At 41.7% G+C, this 20,747-nt stretch overlaps 1 protein-coding gene across 2 annotated transcripts in view; it reads right to left on the bottom strand.

The window, feature by feature from the left end:
• The window catches only part of dyrk4 (dual-specificity tyrosine-(Y)-phosphorylation regulated kinase 4), a 32,826-nt gene extending 13,625 nt beyond the window's left edge, over window positions 1–19,201 (bottom strand). The window contains exons 1-2 of one of the 2 annotated variants that reach the window (XM_037108261.1): window positions 18,986–19,201; window positions 18,444–18,513 (exon numbers count right to left, since the gene is read on the bottom strand). In XM_037108261.1, the coding sequence (XP_036964156.1) occupies window positions 18,444–18,513; window positions 18,986–19,026 (111 nt within the window). In that variant the 5' untranslated portion in view covers window positions 19,027–19,201. Of the gene's footprint in view, window positions 1–562; window positions 1,098–18,443; window positions 18,514–18,985 lie in introns of those variants that run through there. The other variant, XM_037108262.1, reaches the window with a different exon arrangement.
• Window positions 19,202–20,747: the final 1,546 nt, after the last annotated feature.

Genomic DNA, 20,747 nt, shown 5'->3' with positions numbered 1-20,747 from the left:
TAGACTTACAGAATCTGTCAGCACAACAAACACTGAAATAAGTAGGCTAAACAACGACTGAAATAGAAATGGATCAGATTTTTCATCATAACTTGGCATGAGGTCAGGAGGAAAGGGGGACGGAAAAAAAAGCATTCAAAGAGAGACAACTTGTGGAGGAGAAACATGAATAATTCCAAAAGTGAGAATAATTTCACATTCTTGGCACTGATCAATAAAAATGAAAGAGAGAATGTCAGGTGAATTGTAATTATCGAGTTTGTACTTGTAAAAGGATACCTGTGGAGGGTGTAAAATGGAAATAACCTGGAATGAAGCCCTGTATCTGGGCAAAAATACATTCTTATTCCATGGAAAACCAAATATAGGAAGTTCACAAAAGAGAGATATTAGGGTGCTATTATAAGAGACAAAGTAAGGTAATAACAATACACACACTTACACTGCATGGTCATAAAATCACAGTCACACTCTGAGTATAAATTACCTTTAAAAGAAACACAAGAAACTTCTATTTTAGCAACCTGGCAACCAAATCCACTAACAAATCAAAGTTCCTCACCTTGTTATTTATTTCTGGCAACATGCTTTGTTATCAGTGTCAGTCGTTACAGCTGCTGGACAATCCAAACACAGAGGGGAGAGATTATAAAATCCAACACAGAGTCATCGTATCCAACTCTTCAATCAAGCCTCAAAACACAGACGCTTTCCGAGACGCAACTTCGTGAAGAGGACTCGGTCGACACTGCTGAGTACAATCCTGCCGTCTGATCAGACCCGCGAACCCCGAACCTGCTGTACTCCCGGTTTTACGCACACGAGGTAAATGCGCTGTCGTCAGAGAGGAGATTAGCGGGCGAGGCAAGCTGTTGAGGGTCTCTGCACCTTGACGCGTACTGCTAAGACACTGAAGGGGCCACCTGTTCAGGTTTCTGCCGCTGACAGCTGGGGCTGTCCCGATATAGATTTTGTTTTTATCCGCTCGCTGCCTGTCCGCCACCTACACCGCGCCGTGTGGCTGGTAAGCTCTCCAACACCGACGCCGTACAGAGGGTTCCCACCGACGCACGCACGTCGTGGCCGCGCTCAATGTACAGTAGGATGAGTGTTATGTAGTCTGCTCGCTCTGAAGCAGAGCGGGACCACGCTGTCGAAAACGTGCCATGGAGGCATTCTGGAAACCATGTTTCTCTCACTCCAAATGATTCTGACAATCTGTTTCCAGCCAAGCGTCTTTTATGTCAAGTGTTGAAACACATACACCTAGCCAGCTGCAATGTATTTAATGAAAAACAACGACCAGATAGATCACTCAAGATAATATGAAGATAGCTTTTAAGTTGGGATGAATTTTAAATGAACTTCCTGTCTGTTTTGTATTTAGTGATTCCTCCTCTCTATGTCGCCACTCTTGAACAACTTCTCCCTTTTTTCAGAGGCTCTTTTTGCCCATTTTTGTTTTTCAAGCATTCGTCCTCATTTGGCCTGTTTGGCAGTTTGACCTGGAATCGGTAGCTTTCACTGTTCTGTCATTGCTGGTGTCAGAACCAGAACACATGGATCCTGCTCTTTGTGTGTTCACATAACCGGACCACCTCTTTATGGAGTTCGCTGTCCTGATTGGATAAAGTGGGCAGAGGTACCAAAAAAATAGTTTGTCTTTTGCTGCAGGAGCAGCGGGAGACATGACACTTTTAATGTGACGAATGAAACAGTGTCAATAGTATCCTGCTGTACTGAAATATTGATTTTTTTTTAATCTGCTGTGGTTTACCCTTTTAACAGCAGCACCCAGAAGAGAAGTGCTGCTGTGCACAGGGTTTGTCACCATACACAAGCTGGGGCTCATACAAACACATTTGCAACCTGAAAGAAACAAGCTTTTATTTAACCAGGGCATTCTCTTGAGGCCCACTCTCTTCAGCACAATAAACTGATCAAAACTGCAGCATAAATGTTACATGAGCAAACACTGAGCTTATGTCCACAAAAGGAAAAGGAGGACATCACTAAAATGTTAAATTCTCAGAGAAAAAAAGGGAGAAGTATGTGTTTTTAAAACTTCAGAATTCATAAAACCAAGGGATGCCCATTCATCTCAACCCAGACAGCAGAAAATATCCTCAGACTTCAGTTTAACCATGTAAAACGTGACTTGAGGCTTTTCCCAAACCACAGTGACAAGTATAAGAACATCTTGTAACGAGAAACCAGACATTACAGCATTAACACCATGTCACCATTTGTTTACCAATAGCTAATCCTCACTGCAGGGGAGAAAACGACTTTGCTCCATGTAGTGAGGAGGCCAGACCGAGTACAGGAGATGAATATGATTAGATGACAGCTGTTATGCAACAGTGGTGGCCACTTCAGTAATCAGCCTTAGCCTTGGGACAGGATGATGGGATGAACTATCGAGGGAGCTGCCCCTGCCCTTCTTATTACGTCTTTATTATGATATCATAATCTATTCCCTTATTCCCTTCTCTATTGTTGCATTAAATAAGATAACCATACAATAACAAACAGCAAATAATCACAAAGTTAAATCATTAGAGCAATAACTATGTCAGGTGCTGCTCATAAACAGGCAAGGACTGACACATGATTCCAGTATTTATGTTGAGCTCCAGAGTGTGTTTGGCCCCTCATGATGGAGTGGCCCTTCAGGAGAATTAGAGGGACAGAAAGAACAACCTGAACAACTGGCTCCTTTAAATCTGGCCTGATTAATAAACACAAGGTCTGCAGTAGCAGGCTTTCATCTTATACAACGGAGATTACAGCCGAAGCATGACAGGCGGGGCTGTGACACCATTTTAGACAAAATGACTTGCATCTTACTTCATCTCTACACTGCTACAGAGAGAAATGTGATGAATCAAACTATAGTAGAACCAAACAAATCTGTTGTTGTCAAATGTTTTGGGAAATGTCCTCACTTTGTTGCCATTAGTAAAATAATGTTGAGGTTAATCCCACTCTCGTGTCTATGCTAAATATGAAGCTATGTTGCTTGCAGCAGGTTATTTTAGATACTCAGGTTAACATTAAGACTGGGATCAGGGGAAGCAGCTAGCCTTGTCATGACGAAGCACTATCTGATGTCGTGTTGCTCCAGGACCATAACTGAAACTGAACAATCAAGTGTTTATAAGTTCAACTTTCTGACTGGAAAGGACTGGAAAAATATGCACATGGGAGAAGTTATCTTTTCTAACACATTCTCAATGCTGTCAAATGATCCATTACTATATAACCTGTATCTTTTCCTAAACCTTAGCAAGTTTTGTTTGTTCCTGTTTAATTTTGTAGTTATATCCTCTTATGTCTTGTTGAGACTTTCTACCTCCTGTCTTTGTCTCTTTTCTGCCCTTTTACTGCATACAGCTGTGTTTCATTTGTTAAGCATTCCTAGTAATTTAAGCCTGTGTTTTCCCATCACTCTTTGTCAGTTCGTCTGCTTCCTTCCTCATGTCAGTCCTCTGTCTCTTGTATCTCCTGTGTTCCTGTGACTTGTGACTGTTCTCGGGTCTCCTCTGTGTTCCTGCCTGGTTCTCTGAGGCTTCTGGTTAGTTCTCAGTTTTATTATTACTTACCTGTATTACTTTTGTATTTTACTGTGCCTGCCTTTTTCTCACCAGTTTCTTGGTGCCCGTAATTTTACACTTTTAGATTTGGGATTTTGGACATCAGCTCATTATGTGCTTTCAACCTGACTGCCACTTTGTGTCTTGTGTTGGGGTCAGAGTTGATTTTTGTGTTACTGTAACAATATTCTTGGTAGCTCTGTTAATATATTTTCTTAATTCAGCTTCCTCAGTATAGCTTTCCAGCTAACTTTGTCTCAAGCTCCAGAGGTTGAACACAGCTCACAACCAGATATGAAGACCCTTTTCAACCCCCTCACAGGGATGTATGTCATACATTCACCAGCCAGGGATATTAGAGTTGATATAAATTCTTTCGCTAGGGAGGGGTGAGACAGTTAAAGGTTGCTGTCAACAGTGATGTCAACAGTCATTTGCTAGTGACACACACAGCAGATAGTCCACTCCCCACCTCCAACAATCATGTTATCATCATCCATTGCAATATTTCACAGTAGAAATTGTCAATCACCAATGTACAGACATATACAATGTACAGACACAGTCATTTCCTGTCTCTGCAGGTTCACTGGCACAGTCATGAGTACATTTTAATTGTCTTAAACAAATCATTAAAGCACTATTTACAACCAAAAGTCAGCACGCACCACTCCTATGCACTTTAACACAAAGTCGACTGAGTCAACCTGATCATAACTAGATGACAAGACAATCAGACTCTCATAACAGATATGGGTGTAGTATAAATCTTATCATCTGACTCTCGTCAAGAAAACTAGTAAGTGCATGTTCCAAACTGTCACACATGTCCTTTAATTTTGAGTCATGCTGAAAAAAATAAAAGAAATGCTCTAGCTCTGAAGTGACATTTAGAATTAGTACACCATCAAACTGCAAGCTAGTCAGCCACTGTAAACCCTGCCCCAGTTCACCTGGGAGAGTTATTATGCTGTGTGCATCCTGTCACCCAGGTAACAACACATTGCTGATGAGAAGCAGCCTGTGCAAAACAATGCAGATACAATATATCTCACCATGACGACCAAAGATTAATGTAGCAAAGCACCACAATTTATGTATGCCTGTCATAAGCCAAAATGAGGAGGACTGTGCTACTAGTAGCCAATACTAAAAATAAAGACTGATCAGAACAGGAAATAAAAAAAAAACAGATTAGGGAGAGTGAAACAGAGTGAGTGTGGGCATGTGGATTGAACAAATAGTAATCTGATCTCCTGCCTCGCCTCCGAACATACCTCAGGCTGGACCCTCCTGTTCCTGCCCCAGCAGCAACCCTGGAGGAGGCTAAAACCACAGCAGGCAGGTGAGCTCCCGTCTTCCCACATAGCACATTTCCCCCATGCTTCCACGACCACACCCTGAAGCCCACCTCAGCCTCCAAAAGATGAGATACCTTTGGAAGCAAAATTTAGTTTGATAATGATGATGGTGATGATGTTGTCAGGCCTGAATTTCCCGAATTTCAAGAAACTGTTCGTCAGGGTGTTGATCCTTTACTCCATTTCCAAAAATAAAATTCTTCTTACAAAGTTCAGTTGTGCTGACTTCCCATTGTCTTCTTCAGTTGTGTACAAATCCTGAAAAATATGGATAATTTCTCAAAGCAGAGCTTCTTGTGATTCCTCATAACTCTCCCCTTCACTCTGGACTGTGTTACACAGTATTTTACACCTATTTGAGACCTTGGATCCCTTTTGTTTTCTTCCTTGTCAGATTCATCCTATTTATCTACACTCTGGAACAGACAGTGTGGTGAGGCAGGCTGCAGACAGACAATGAGAGGATGCTGTTGCGATAACTGATGATGTAGTGCTCTGTCTTTGCCGCTACCAGTGACGTATGGATGGCACCCAGCAAGGGACCCATCCTGAGCCGGAGACACAGCAGCAGGGGCCTGGCTCTTAGCTTCCTGTAAAAGAGGCCTCTGGGAGTGCAGGTTAGGAGAGGAGGGTGGGGTTTGTAGAGAGAGAGAGAGTGAAGGGTACTGTAGATGCAGAGCCCATGATCCTCCCAGGTGGGCTCTTCATGGGGCTGAGGAAGTAAGACAGGCAGGACGACATGCAGCTCTAATGGGCCTCCCATGGGGTTCAACAGACGGCTAGAATTTTCCTCTGATTTCTCACTTGCTACTGTATCTTAGAGACAAAGCTAGTGGTGCTGTCACCGTCTTATCCCCCATACTCTCCCACCTCTTCTCTGGTTCTCCACCTCTTCTTCGCTTCTTCCACAACCCTTTGCGGGTCAGCAACACTCTTGCTGACAAATAGTGCGTAAGTGAAAGCTTATCCCAACATGCCCTGGCTGCCCCCGGCTTCCTGCCTGATGCACACAGCAACAGGGAACTGCAAGGTCCACAGCAGGACAGGACACAGACTTGAGCTTCAGGGCAGCAGGTAGTCATGAGGAAACAAAGTGTTAAAATAACCTCTCTTTTATCATTAATTGTTGATAATTAAAGAGACAGTCAACCCACATCATAAATTATCATTTTTTCTCATACCTGTGGTGCTATTCATCCATCTCCACTGTTTTGGTGTGAGTTGCCAAGTTTTAAAGGTGTCGACCATTTTGATGTCTATTTTCTTGAACAGATGTAGTTGGCACTTGGCTCATGGTGCTCAAAGAAATACGTTTAGTGCCAAAAAATACATTTGAAAAACTCAACAGTAATTTCTCTTGCCAACAAATCATGATCCAGTCTCTCCACCAAACTCCACTGTATCACCATGTAGAGGGGAACGCGCATGTACTCACGGATTGGAGGCTCTTACTTGTGATGTGAACATTAATGCAACAATGTTTTTGTGTGCGACAGATCTTTTTTAAATACAAATTTGTGGTTTATTTAACAATTCAGATGTAACATTACGTGCTAAATGCAAACAAGACCCGGCACATCATAACAATGTTATGTCTTGAAAACTTGACTTGAAGCAAATATGCATGCATGGGCATTTTTTTTTACCATGTGGCTCCACTGGCTCCAGTTCTGAGGCAAATTCTGGCCCTGAAAGTGAAAAACCTTGTCCTCCTGGCAGTTCAAACCTGCTGTGATAGCAGTGTCAACACATACACTCTCTGACCTAGCTCCAAGAAGAGTCTGCTTGGCTAGCAGAGCTAACTTGCAGCTACACTACAAAGCTGTTAAAGGTTGTTTTTAGGAAACTAGGGTTGTGTGACAAATATTGGACAGATATATAATGGGCTGAAAATGTACATGATCAATTATCAGATAAAGAAATTATAGCCCATTATAATCGAGCCCATAAACAAATTACCTAACAAATGCAACATCTACACACAGTAGGTGATGGTATGCACCTGTGAAGTTGTTTTATGAGCAGCCAATAAACACAGAAGAACAGAAAACATGCTGCTGTGGCACTAATTATGTCAAGCAGCTGGAGGAAATCAATCAATTCAATTTGTTGAATAAAATATCATCGATTTTTCACCCAAATCATTGATAGCTGATAATGTGTGTGAAATTTGCCGTCAATTGCTATGCACTGCAGTTAAACAAAGTTATCCCTACAGCTAGCAATGGGGGTGGAGTGGTAGAGACAGAGACACAATTTTGCTTAATATAAATGACTGTAAAATTAGCTGAGGCTGTTTAGTTTTAGTAAGCTTAGTAAGTTGGCCTCTTGTCCATTAGAAGATGCACACCTCCATGTTATATTCACGAGAAGATGGACATCTCTATGGCCAATATCTTCAAACCTTGGCAAGTCATGCCAAATCAATCTAGATGGATAAATAGCACTGCAGGGAAGAGGCACATTTTTAAATTTCAGTCCTTGAATTTTTTAAATTTTGAGGTGAAGTGTCTTTAAATCATTTACTGATGTCTAGAAACTAATTAAGTACCAACTCTCCCTTTAACCTCATGAGGAAGGTTAAAGAGTTTCATTACCAGCCGACCAATGCGTTCACTTTGTGCTCTCATATAATAATGTAGTGATCACCGCCAAGTTGTAATGGGTTGCAACTAGGGCTGGGCCTTAAAATAATATTGTGATATTTTTAGGCTATATTGCGAAACACAATCTATATCTTGATATTTTGAAATGGCCTTTCATGCATTCAGGAGGACACTTCCTCTTAGTGACAACAAGTATCTTTGCTCACATGTGTTCTGCCCCTCAACCAAAAATAAAATCTGTAAATCACCTTTTTTTTGGTGACAGGAAACATGTTGCTATTTCTGTAGCATGGAGCATCAGGCGACTGTATTTCATTACTGCCCCATCAACTAGTCTTGACTGGTAGCTGCTGGATCTCTAATCATCTTACACATCTTTTGGTTTTTCATTTACAATATTCAATCCATGGCTCTGAACCAAACTATAACAGGCTCATTTGAAAGACTGGTGGGCTTCAGCCTTCCCACATCTATTAACCACCTGGCCAGATCTGGATAGAATGAACAGCAGGTGGTTAGACAGGCTACACCAGGCCAGATCAGACACAGTCAAAGCAAAGCCAAATGACCTCCGCTTAGAAGGGCCATAACCCGGTGCCATACATTCTGTTGGGCGCTGGCTAATCGCTGCCAGGTGCCAGACGAGGCAAACTGAAGCGAGGTGAGCTGCCAGCCAAAACAGACAGTGATAGAGTCTCTTTCCATTTGGCAGAGAGCAGTGTGGGTAGTTTGACCTGGCTGGCAGGTGGACTGCCACATCTACAGTTTTAGACGCACAGCAGGCTTCTCAGTGACAGCATGTCACCATGTGAGATATGGGTCGAGTTCACAAGTTGACACAGCGCACTGTCTTAGACACACTCACAGACATATGGGCAATTATAGGCTCAACTGTGACTTACACGTGCCATGTTAATGACAAATGATCAGCAAAGAAGTGCACATTGAGAGTTAGTGGCCATGTGTCAGTTATTTATGAATGGAAATTCAGACTCAATTTGGACTAAAACTAAAAGGAACACTTAGCTTCAACAACATATGACAGAAAGTCATGGTTAAGGTCAAAACTCTGCGTAACCAATTGTGGAAATGGATATTCTTTCCAAATCTGAAACCACTGCTATAAATAGGTTCTTATCTGAGTTTCCATTCCCCAGGGGTTCATATTTGCACAGGAGGGAGTGACTCAACTAGAAGTACTGTAACCATCAGAGCTGATGAAAAACAAGCACACAAATGGTGTATTTAAGGTCTTATTGATAACATTCAGCCCCTAAATGGCATGGTCCTTCTCCCCCCTTCCATTAAGTAACACGATCGTTACAATACTGCTGTTGTTTGAATCATCGGCTCCCTCAAATGAGTGCCAGTTAGCTAACTCTAAATAATGATGCTAATTGACAACTCCAGAGACCGTTGATGCTGATGAAATACAGATACACGTGAGACAGCTACTGGCTGACAAACCTTGTTAGAAGCTGGAACCAATTGACAGAATTCAAACACAGAGATAAAGAAAACAATCATTTTGGACCTGACAAATTTTTGATTATTAATTTGTAATCATAATAATGTTTATGAGCAAAATAGATACTTTCATTTACACCTTTCTACAAGCTCTGCAGGTGTACTTTTTCTTACAAAAAAAAGATTTATCTACATAACAATGATATTAATATGACCTTGAAAGAACATCCGATGAGCTATTATTATTGCAAAGTAATTACAGTCAGGTGACATGCTGAATGCTTGCCTGATTGTCCTCTTTCTGAATGAAAAGACTAAGTGATTGTGTGAGTCAGTGTGTCTTTGGTGGAGTAAATCTGTGCGTGTGTGTATGCGAGTGAATGTAGCGGACACAGCTGAAAATTAAGTGGGGCTCAGGCCAAGCCAAATCTCATTAGCCATGTAGAGAGGCTCACTCCACTGTGGTGAGGAGAGCAAGACAAAATACAAACTCCTTAATTCACCTTGTGTCCAGTGACACAAGCCAGTGTTTGATTGTGGTGAAGAACTGTCAAGGTCTAATCAGTCTCCCTCTTTGAACTGTATGTTTGCTGCCAGCCTTGGTCAGGAACATTCTGTACTGCTGTAACATATAAATACACAGGGTGGGTACACAGTGATACGTATATGTAGCAACTGATGAGAGGATGGTAGCAAGTTGTTGTGTATAATGACACATCCTGTCACTGAAAGGAAATGGTGACCGGCTCAAAATCTTGATAAATGACTGTGGCAATAAATAGTGCAAATCATTGAAAATATGATTGCTAACCATCAGAATTCCTTTATAAACTCAAAGGAATTCTGAGTTTATAGTTATTTCAGACCATACCTCCCAGCTATCAAGTAGGGCTGGGCTATTTGATTGAAACAATTAGTTGATTGTAATGGAAGTTATTTTTAGATGGAACTTTGGTCAATAGAATATTAAAAGTATATTTACCAAAGATTGATGTATTTTGATATATACACTATATTGCCAAAAATATTCTCTCACCTGCCTTTACTCTTTAATACTTACTTTAGTCCATAGGGTTTAATATGACGTTGGTCCACCCTTTGCAGCTATAACAGCTTCAACTCTTCTGGGAAGGCTTTTTATAAGGCTTAGGAGTGTGCTTATGGGAAACTTTGACCATTCTTCCAGAAGCGTATTTGCAAGGTCACACACTGATGTTGGATGGGAAGGCCTGGCTCTCAGTCTCTGCTCTAATTCATCCCAAAGGTGTGTTCTATCGGGTTGAGGTCAGGACTCTGTGCAGGCCAGTCAACTTCATCCACACCAAACTCTCTCATTCATATCTTTATGGACCTTGCTATGTGCACTGGTACCCAGTCATGTTGGAACAGGAAGGGGCCATCCCCTAACTGTTCCCACAAAGTTGGGAGCATGGAATTGTCCAACAATTGTTCCTTACACTGGAACTGAGGGACCAAGCCCAGCTCCTGAAAAACAACCCCACACCATAACCCACCCTCAACCAAACTTCACACTTGGCACAATGCAGTCAGACAAGTACCGTTCTCCTGGCAACCGCCAAACCCTGACTCATCCATTAGATTGCCAGATGGAGAAGCGTGATTTGTCACTCCAGAGAGAGCGTCTCCACTGCTCTAGAGTCCAGTGGCGGCGTGCTTTACACCACTGCATCCGACGCTTTGCATTGCACTTGCTGATACATGGCTTGGATGCAGCCATGGAAACCCATTCCATTAAGCTCTCTATGCTCTGTTCTTGATCTGAAGGCCACATTAAGTTTGGAGGTCTGCAGCGATTGATTCTGCAGAAAGCTGGCAACCTCTGCGCACTATGCGTCTCAGCATCCACTGACCCTGTTCCATCATTTTATGGGGCCTACCACTTCATGGCTGAGTTGCTGTCATTCCCAATCACTTCCACAGATAAACTTACACCGCAATATCCCTTTAATATGGCAAATGCATGCTAATCACATAATAATTAAACTCATGTTCAAGCAATAAACTGTTCGACTTGCTGAATTTGATCATAATTACATCATGATTCTGCTGAAAAATCAATAAATAATGATGAATCATGTCTATATTTGATTTGATTTATCATTATGCTTGTGTTCATACTGAGAGTCTCTGTGCATACTGACAAATAACAAATTTTCCTCATACTTCATAAGCACTCATGTGTTCTTGTTGGTGTTTGTGTGGGTGGATTAATGGAGGTGGAGGTTGACTGAGTACTTCATATTTGTGTCAACTGTGCTGGCCCATCAAGCCCACCTAAATACACAGAGTACATGTAATCCTCTCATGCTCCATAAGACATAACACGTAATTTCATATACTCTAATATTCCCAAACAGACACCCTAACCCTTCCTGTCTGTCTCCTTTATCAGACAGAGGCCAGACTGTCACAGAAATTGCCAGAATTGGGCCACAGATCACGTTCCCTGGCCTCCCTGGTATTATAAGCAATAGAGTTTTTCCATGAACCCAACCGTGCATCTGAAAAATTAATCCCTCACTGATGAGTCTAGTACAAAGTACAGACCTTTTAGCTAATCCAGTGCCCAAACACAACCTGATGAAGTATTTTCTGAAATATTTTCTTGTCATTGAGTCCTGTATCACCAAAAGCAAATATCTTTCACACAGACACAGTTATAGACTAGTGCTTAAAGACATCCTTACTCAGGAAACTCTATTCCTACTCTATTCTCACCTTGCAAGGCAGCTGGATTTGCACGATCACATGTTAATGCGATCTTGATAACCCATCTTGCCAGGCCTCAAGCTCTGCACTTGTGGTTTAACATCACTGTTGTAGTCAAACAACTTCAACCAAGTGTGTAGTGTATTGACAAGAACAAGACTCTGAGAAGTGAGACCAATTCAAGACTGGCATGAGTCCTGTGCTGCATGACAAACTAATGCCAAAATGCAAGGCATGCTAATCATAGGCAGTCTTCAATGACTCTAAAATATCCACATTCCCTTAAAACACCCACTCAAAACAAATAAAACCCTCCTTATCATTGTTTTACCCTTGACCTAACAATAAAAAATGTTGTCCATGCATTGTTTTCTGTATGACTCTTGTCTTTCAACACAAACAGTCATTGAGTAAAGAATGTATGGGAAAAAATCCTTACAATGAAATCCCTAAAGTTGTGGTTTTTACAGCTATTGAAATAAATTCCAAAGTCCTCTTTGTCTGAGACCCAGACAAAGCCGAGTAAAATTGCAATGGAGTCTCAAATGAGACCAAGACTATCAAAAAGTGGTCCTAACACACTGGTGTGGAGCCTGTCTGCGGTGTACGAGCATGGACATATGGTTTAGATGTGACGGCCAGTGGAAGTCAACTGTTTATTTGAAAACAACAATGGTAGTTCTGCAAGAGGTTAGCGTAGCAGCTACAATATCAGTTATATCAGAACTGGCTATCAGAACTGTATTGTGCAAAGTGCAAAAACTGCTCTGAAGGCTTTTCTCAATGGAAAAGATGTTTTCACTCTTTTTTTGACTGGCTTCAGTAAGAACGTGATTTACAAATGGGCTCTGCTGGTAGTAAATCTTTCCTACTGTCGATCTCATTGGTTGAAGTTAGTCATTGCAGATGGTTTGTCCAATTACCTGCCAAATAGTTTTTGAAAGGCCATGCTACATGTAACAAACTATCTGGAGCATCAGGTTGTATTTTTCCATCTCTCCCCTTATCTGTTATTGCTTTGCATTGCAGCCATGTTGCGAGAGACAGCATTCAAAGAAACATGACCTGCAAAACTTTCACTGATGCAGCAGATTTCTTTTTCTTTTTGCAATGCAATTCTCTTAAAACTTTCAATTTTTATTTCCAATACAAAGGGAAAACTTTCTGTCTGTATGACTCTAGCAATAAAGTTAGAGAATACAATGTCAAGTTATAGAACTGCACTACAATGTGAGTCTCAGGCAGCATGGCTAATACCAGAAAAAAAGTCCTGACTTTTTAAAAACTTTTGAGTAAAGAAACACAGGGTCTTAAATATTTGAAGAACACATTCTTACTTTCATTAGTTCCTTCAATGCATTCCTGACATATTGGTAAAAAATGTAGGCATAGGCAAAGTTCACTGATGTCCTTGCCAGCTTTAGAGATATAGACATTGTTTGATTCACACTTTTATATACATTCAGATTTTATCTTCAAATCCAAAGAAAACATTCAACATTCAATACTCAACAGCTGCTTCCAATACAACCTTTACTTCAAACAGTGCAGTCTTTCCCATTAAGAGCAATATATTCCGCTCCCCAAATCCTTGGAAGTCTTACCTCATTAATCATTCTTTCATCTAAGATCTGCTGCTTCCCTTCCCTGGGGTGAGACCCGACCCAGGGCCCCATGTCTGGCTCAGCTCGCCCCCACAGGACGTCACAGTTATTTCGATATAGCCGATTGGATGAAATAATTGGCCAAATTGCGAGACAGCTGAGGCAGGTACGGAGTAAAAATTTGCACAGGTGCATGTGTGTGCGTTTGTCAGTTTATATCTATAATCAAAATGTGTGTGTCACTGGTTTCGGTGCTAAATATTCTTACAACACTGCAGGCTTCAGCCCGTATCATGTTTAGTGCAGGTGTTGACCTGAATGCCCCAGACTCTGCCCTGCCAGCGCTGAGAACCTGAGGATGGAGCAGAGGCACTCGTGCAGCCAGGCCTGTGTGAGTGATGATAGCCTGGCATCTGTGGCAGCTCTAGGGCCCCACACCTTGCCGTCTAAGGGCTCTAACTTTACTATCAATGAACAAAAATCTCCAGCATAACTCATTTCCCACTTTGAGTTTTCCTAGAATATACCCCACTCTCTTTTCACTCATTTCAAAACTTCATGCCATTAATTAAACTAGACATGTTATGGCTTATTCCATCACTGCCTGTATCCAAGCACTCTGCCCTTCTGAAACCCCTTGCCTGTCTCCTTGGTCCCATGGGGGTGATGGGCAGAGGTGAGCTTTGTCATCCTGGTAAGATGAGAGTTTTCAGCCCTTCTTTTGACCCCATAAGCACAAACTCTCCTGTCACCTTCCAAAACAGCTTCGCAAGGTGATCATCTTTGTTGCCACCTGGACACAAAAGACCCTGTGTCAGACCTAGACTGACACAGACAATACACTGCCTTCAAATTGTAACAATTAGTGCAATTTGCAGGAGTTAATGTGATGACATGAGTGGCAGATTTGGACAATGAGCGCTGGAACGCTTGTTGTCGTTGGGTGCCAAATACAAGAGGCTCAAAACACAGTGGACAGATTGAGTCTGTAAAGGAGATCCCGTCTTAGATTCTGATGCCTTCATTATCCGAGGCTCAGGTGTAATCTACCGCACTGGCAGCTGCTACAGGTACATACCAACACACCCTGGCCCAATCACTAAAACAGATATCCGCAATAAATATTCCTGAACACCACAGATATGTTGACATTTTACATTTATTTATGTTGTAACTTCTTTAGGTTTCCTTTTCTATTTCATGTTGTGGCAATGCTGTGCTTAGGATCTGTTTCAGTTAGGGTCAGGGTTAGGATAGTCTGTCACCACAAACATGGCTGGAAATTGTCCAAGATTCCCACCTAGCAATGTTGAAATGTAGTCTTGAAGTCACTGAAGCCACCACCATCCCTTCCACCTCAGGAAAATATAGTATAAGATGTTGAAATGGGTCACCAAATATACTTGCTTGCCCAAGTAAAGCATCTGTGTGGGAAACACTATTATACATTTAATAGGCTACATATAAATAGGAGACAGTCAAGTTCATGGTGCCCTGCGGGTGACTCGTAAGTTCACTATGGGTGACACTCTGGCAACCTCTGCTATGACCCTTACAAATGTGAACATATAAGTGGTTTGCAGAAATTTTAACTGCCAACTTTTTATCCTGGTGATTTGTCTGTTCATTTACAATTAGTTGTCTAACAATTTGATCTGCCTTTTTTCTAAATCTTTCATAGAAATGCTACAGATGTGTTATTAGAGGGCTACCTGTATAAGTACTACTGTTATTGTTAATATCACTTATGATCTTGGTTGCAGCGTTAGACACTGTGGTAGTAGTTGCAAGCTGACTCCAAGATGAAAACAGCCATACAATCTTGTGTTATGTACCATTTACATGTATGAGAGATTCACTGAGTCTGACAACATTATATAACAATATTTTAGATAAGACCTCACAAATTATTACACAACAATGTTGCTGAGCCTATGGAGATGGAAGGAGAGGGTGCGACGGGGGAGGACGTTGGCATACCCTGTTTAGCAGCTCTGTATTGCATGACTCACTGTTAAAGGAAAACAGACACTTCAAGCAACAACTCCAGGCAATCATTAACAAAAGCTCCCTGGGTGGCTGTTTACCCAGCATTCTTTGCAAATCCAATTAATTTTTATCAGACTTGGGGAGTGTCTCGGTCCAGCTGTCCTCTCTAGAGTAACACTGCAACACTGTCCCTGCCTTGAAAACCAGCTCTGACATCATAGAAGCCTAAGTAGGCTCAGCCTTGGACCAGTAGGAGGGAAACAGTCTTCCATAGTACACAGGATGCTTCTATGCCTCGGTCTATTATGGTGCACAAGCATGGAAATTCACATGTTGATAAGCAAGGTCTATGTGAAGGCCCTGACAACAAGCCTGAGGCCTTTCTGTTGGTACCCATGAATGCTTGCAAGCCTGGACAAAACTCAAACTGCACACAGCAAAATATTATGCACATTATGCAGAAGTAGAAGTTAGCTGTGAAAAAGAAGAACTGCAACCAAGCTTACAATGGTTGTAATATAAATTAAACACAGCCTGTGATGCACCGTGAAGTGGCAGTGTGAACCCTCTGCTCAGTGACACTGATATTAGTGTGTAATTCAGCAGAGGTGAGCTCTCTCTCTCTGTAAATGACCGGCTTTAATTCGGGGGGTCCGGTGTCAACGAGGGACAAAGCTGTGATGAGAAACCCTATCAGGGGCAGGGTTCATCAGAATAATGGGGAGGCACGCTCCCTATTCCACAGTCTGCGGGGGTGATGACTGGGCCAGGTGCACGGATCTGCCCTGATAAACAATACTCTAAAGCAGGTCATGAAGTGCACAAAAAATAATCCAGGTTGGGATCTGACAGAGCGCAAAGACAGTGTTTATAGATTGGGTTGCACAGAAACAACAGCCTTGATTATTAATTAGAGGGTATCTCCACCAATTTTGCATGTTAAAGTGTTTTTAGAGGTCTTGGGGAGTACAACTGAATAGAAAAAGTAATGTAAAGCCTTTTGTGGCTCTTAGTAATCTTACAAATTGCCTCCAGTGATGTCACTCAGTGGCTCCAAAGTGCCTTTAGCAGTTTCTAAAGGACAGAATATTGTAAAAAAAAAAACAAAAACCCAATAACAATAGTAAAAAAAAGAAAATCATTAATAAGATAAGAAATAGAATAGACTCGTATATACATATAAACATGATATTGTACAAAATTAACATGTAAAGAGTCCCTCCATTTAAATGCAACAGGCTGAAGAATTATTTCATACATCAGTCTTTCCTGTTGCTTAACTAAAATCAGTGTGCTGCTGCCTAAGATCTGAATCTGGGTATATTATTTGATATGTTTTATGGTCATGAATGTCTGATGTGCTCTGTGCGCTGACAAATATGTGTCATATGTCATATGTCTAACCTGTGAGTAAAGTTTGTGAACAGAACTGTTATATAGTATTGTATTGTTTATCACTGTACACTGAATATTTTTAGGTTTTGGATTGGTGATTGTAGCCTGCTTCCTGCCACTTTTGAAGTTCAAAACTTTCACAAACTCTGCATTTAGAATATTCTTGAATCCATCCACATAAAGTGTAGTCCTACATAAACTCTCTGATACATCCATTCTGCAGACATTCAATATTAATATTTTTGGCACAGAGCTTTAAGATTAGTTTTCAGCGAGTGGACAAATGCCCAAAATAAGTCGTGCAAGTCCATGCAGCACTTCATTGGAAGGATCTGACAGAACTTTCTGATGTAAGAAGCCTTGAATGCAAAGGTGCACTTCAGTAGTGAGTCATCTCATGTAAAGCTGCAAACATGAAAACAGGCTGCTTCCCACAGTCTCAAGGCCACTCACATCTTGAGGCGGATATGGTGCATCGGCTGAGAGCAGCTGCTTGCGTCTGTATTTTGTTATGACGCAAATGCTCTGCGTTGATACCCTAACTTAGAAAAGGAGAAAATCTTTTGAACTGACACCCCGAGCATGGAGTCCACAGCAAGAACCCTAACAGCTTCAAATGATGCCTCAGATTCTGCTCTTTTCAATTTTTCACTGACGTTCAAAGATTTCAGCTTTCTTATCTTTACTGTCTCTGGGTTTGACAACTTGTTGGAAGTGCCATTGCTAATTAATACACATATACATGTGAGGGAGTGCTAAGATGAAAGCAAATAAAATGACCATGATGGGATTAAGCATTCAAGAGTTCTGCCTCCAGTATCCAATACATAAGTTTGGTTTCTAAGATTTACCAATGACTATGATTATTATTGCATGTTATCCTTGTTTGTTGGTCATGAAATCCCCACTTCCCTCACTCCCAAACACACCTGCACACATTCATCGGCAACCATTCATTCATTTCTATTATCTGAATGGGATGTATTTCATGTCCCACAGTCATATCTACATTGTGTTTCCTGCCTATTCATCTATATCCTCATCAAACTGTCTGTTTGATGAGGATATAGCCTGAATAAACCCAGTCCAGTCAGCTTTCAGTGAGACGAACGGCACTGTCCTTCACAGAGTTACACATCAAAGGGATTCAGTCCTTTTCTGCTTCACTGCCTCATGGCAAAGACGTCCAATCTGTATTAAAAGTGCAATCAAGTGTTCTATAGGAGCTCATTGAGGGAGGTCTGAGGGGCTTTGAAGGAGGGACAAAGGGGTTACCTCAGTCCACTGCTGTGCAAACGTGCCCTTGTAGGGCCAAGCTGGAAGTTGTGGAACTTTCCAGGAAGAGGAGATGACGGAGTTAACCCAGGTGTACAGTATGTGGCCTTATAATCGCTTGGGGTTGCGTAGTTTTGCTCTCCCAACATTTGCAAATTCGAGAGGGGCACCTCCTCTTGCGGACGTGCAGGCCAGGAACATCACAAGGCAGAGTGTGTTCCTAATAAATCACTTCTGCTGAGTGCACACAATCTCCTAAATAACATTTATTTGATGGCCTGCCGCTCGACACAGGGTGTAGGGTTGCTTGGAGGCACACAAAAACATAGCCACAACTATAACTTAAAGTGATATACCGAAGTAGTCTGGTTGACAAGTTAGGAAAACAACTTAAATATTGACACATGATACCCCCCTTACCTTAATCAGTAGCGGAAAGATGCCCTTTCTCTCCTTTATCAGCTTATCCAGCTTATTCCTGGTGCCATTCCTGTCCAAAAGGAAAAAAATCTGAGTTTAATGTGACTTCACACATATGCATGGAAACTATTCTTTAATGATGCCAGCGGCTCAAAAATAAATCTCTCGCACAAAGCAGCTAATGTTGCCCATGACCTTGAGGCAAATTAGAGACCACACTGTTTAGATGTCATGAATTTGTGAGCTGTTTTTCTCTTATAGACAGTCGCAGCTGTAAGATGATGAGGAGCAGTATCCATTGCATAAACTACACTGACACCTTCTGGGCACCTGTTTGGTTTGTCTCATATTAAACACACTGAGGAGGTAAGCCTGTTTTTATAAGTGGTGTAAAGTCTGTCAAGACTGTTTCCGGTGTCTGAATAGAATTAAACACACATTTATCACACTGACTTCAGCTAATTCGGAGGAAAAGTGTGTGCATCAAATATTGCAGCGCGTAAACAGTGAGTTTTGTCGTCCACAAACTTGTAGAAACGTACCGTGCTAACCCTCCGTCTGACGATCTGCTCGGCGCGCTCATGGTGTCATAAATGATGAGGCGGTCGCGCGCCACATGCCCAGCGGTGAGTTCGTGGGCTCCGGCCCGGTGACGACACACAGCTGGCGGTCTGCGTGATGCTGAGCGGCTGTCACAGAGAACACACTGAGCAGGGCTCACTGACGGTCGGACTGATTTTCCCTCTTTTCTGACGCAGCTGTTAGGCAGGTGCGTGTCGGAGAGAGAGAGAGAGAGAGAGAGAGAGAGAGAGAGAGAGAGAGAGAGAGAGGGGACTCAGAGGGAGAGAGCGAGAGAGAGTGAGAGAGTGAGGGGGACAAAGAGAAGCAGACACCCGCTGAGCTATACATTCTCCTCTTACTGTAGGTCATGGTAAGGCTAACACATCACTTCCTGGCCCTGCCTGTAGGGAGCGTACACCAGCAATGCAAACTTCCAAGATCTGAGTGATCCAAAGATAATGTGTTTTGGAAAGGTTAAAGGTGTACAATGTAGTTTTGGGCAATATTTTCCATTTATTAATTTTTTTAATCAAAAGAGAAAAATCCCCAAGTCACGCCCCTTTCCGTTGGACCCCAGGGGGCCTTTAACTTAGTACGGTAGAGAATTGAGACAGACAAATAGATTTTTCGATCCCGCTTGATCATGATAAATATGGTCCTGTTGATATCTGCAGTTATGTGAGAGGGTTGTTTGTCAGTGCTGTGAGCTGCTAATGTACGGGGCCAGTTCTACAGTGTTTAAGTTACAGGTTTTGGTGAGCGCTTGTGAGTTGTTGGGTGTGTGGTCTTTAAAATGACATAATTTCACACTCTTATATTTCATTAGTTCTATGACAGATTGCAACTTTTGCATGTTGGAAAATGGTGTCTTGAATTGACAAACATCATATGTGTGATTCATGGCACAATTCAAACGAAATCGTAAAATTATTTGCAATCATACAGTTTTACTTTGTTTATACATGGCAGACCCTGCCACCTTTCAAGCTTCAAACAGTATTCCTTCCTCTAAGAACAGTCTGCGTGTTCACTTATTGGAAAGATACATATTTCCGAATTTGTATTATGACCTCAGTGATATTCTGAGTTGGAATTTCTTCTCCAAACCTGCACAGTGTGGAAATTGTAGCCTTTTTTCCTTTTTTCTCTTTTGTGTCCTATACAGTACCAGGAGAGAAAAAAAGCAGACAAAATAAAGGAGGGGTTTGTTACGATGAATATATCTGATGGAATATGGTAGATATGCCGAAGTTATATGTTCATTCTCTCATTCTGCCTCTGATTTGTGAAAGCGCTCAGTCAAACACCTGTAATGGATACAGTGTGAATCTTTTATGAGGGATTTGTCTCTGTATTGTGAAATAAAACTCTACTTTCATCCTCCAATACTCCAAACAGAGCTCTCCGAACAACTCATAGGAGGCTACATACCGAAACTGACACTGTCTGGGTAAATAACATAGTTAAAATTTAGTTAGCGGCTTGCCAAACAAGGTCTCAATTGGCCTCATTTGGCAAGCCGCTGCAACTCAAAACAGCACCCATCTGATATTCATTTGTTCTGCATTGCTAAAGAATGATTCAAACATAGGGCAGGGTCAGAAAAAAAACCCTCAAAACAGTTTACTTGACACGAAGAGACATCTGCGGCGATGCCAATGCACTTGCATTATTTTGTCACGTAACATCATGTAGCTCAGTCCTGAATCTTGAGATGAGCAGCAGAAAGTAGAAAAACTCAGC

The sequence above is a fragment of the Acanthopagrus latus genome, chromosome 8, assembly GCF_904848185.1.
Source record: "Acanthopagrus latus isolate v.2019 chromosome 8, fAcaLat1.1, whole genome shotgun sequence".
Classification (NCBI taxonomy): domain Eukaryota; kingdom Metazoa; phylum Chordata; class Actinopteri; order Spariformes; family Sparidae; genus Acanthopagrus; species Acanthopagrus latus.
The sequence above is the reverse complement of the archived record's forward strand: the minus strand, read 5'-3'. Positions and strand labels throughout refer to the sequence as shown.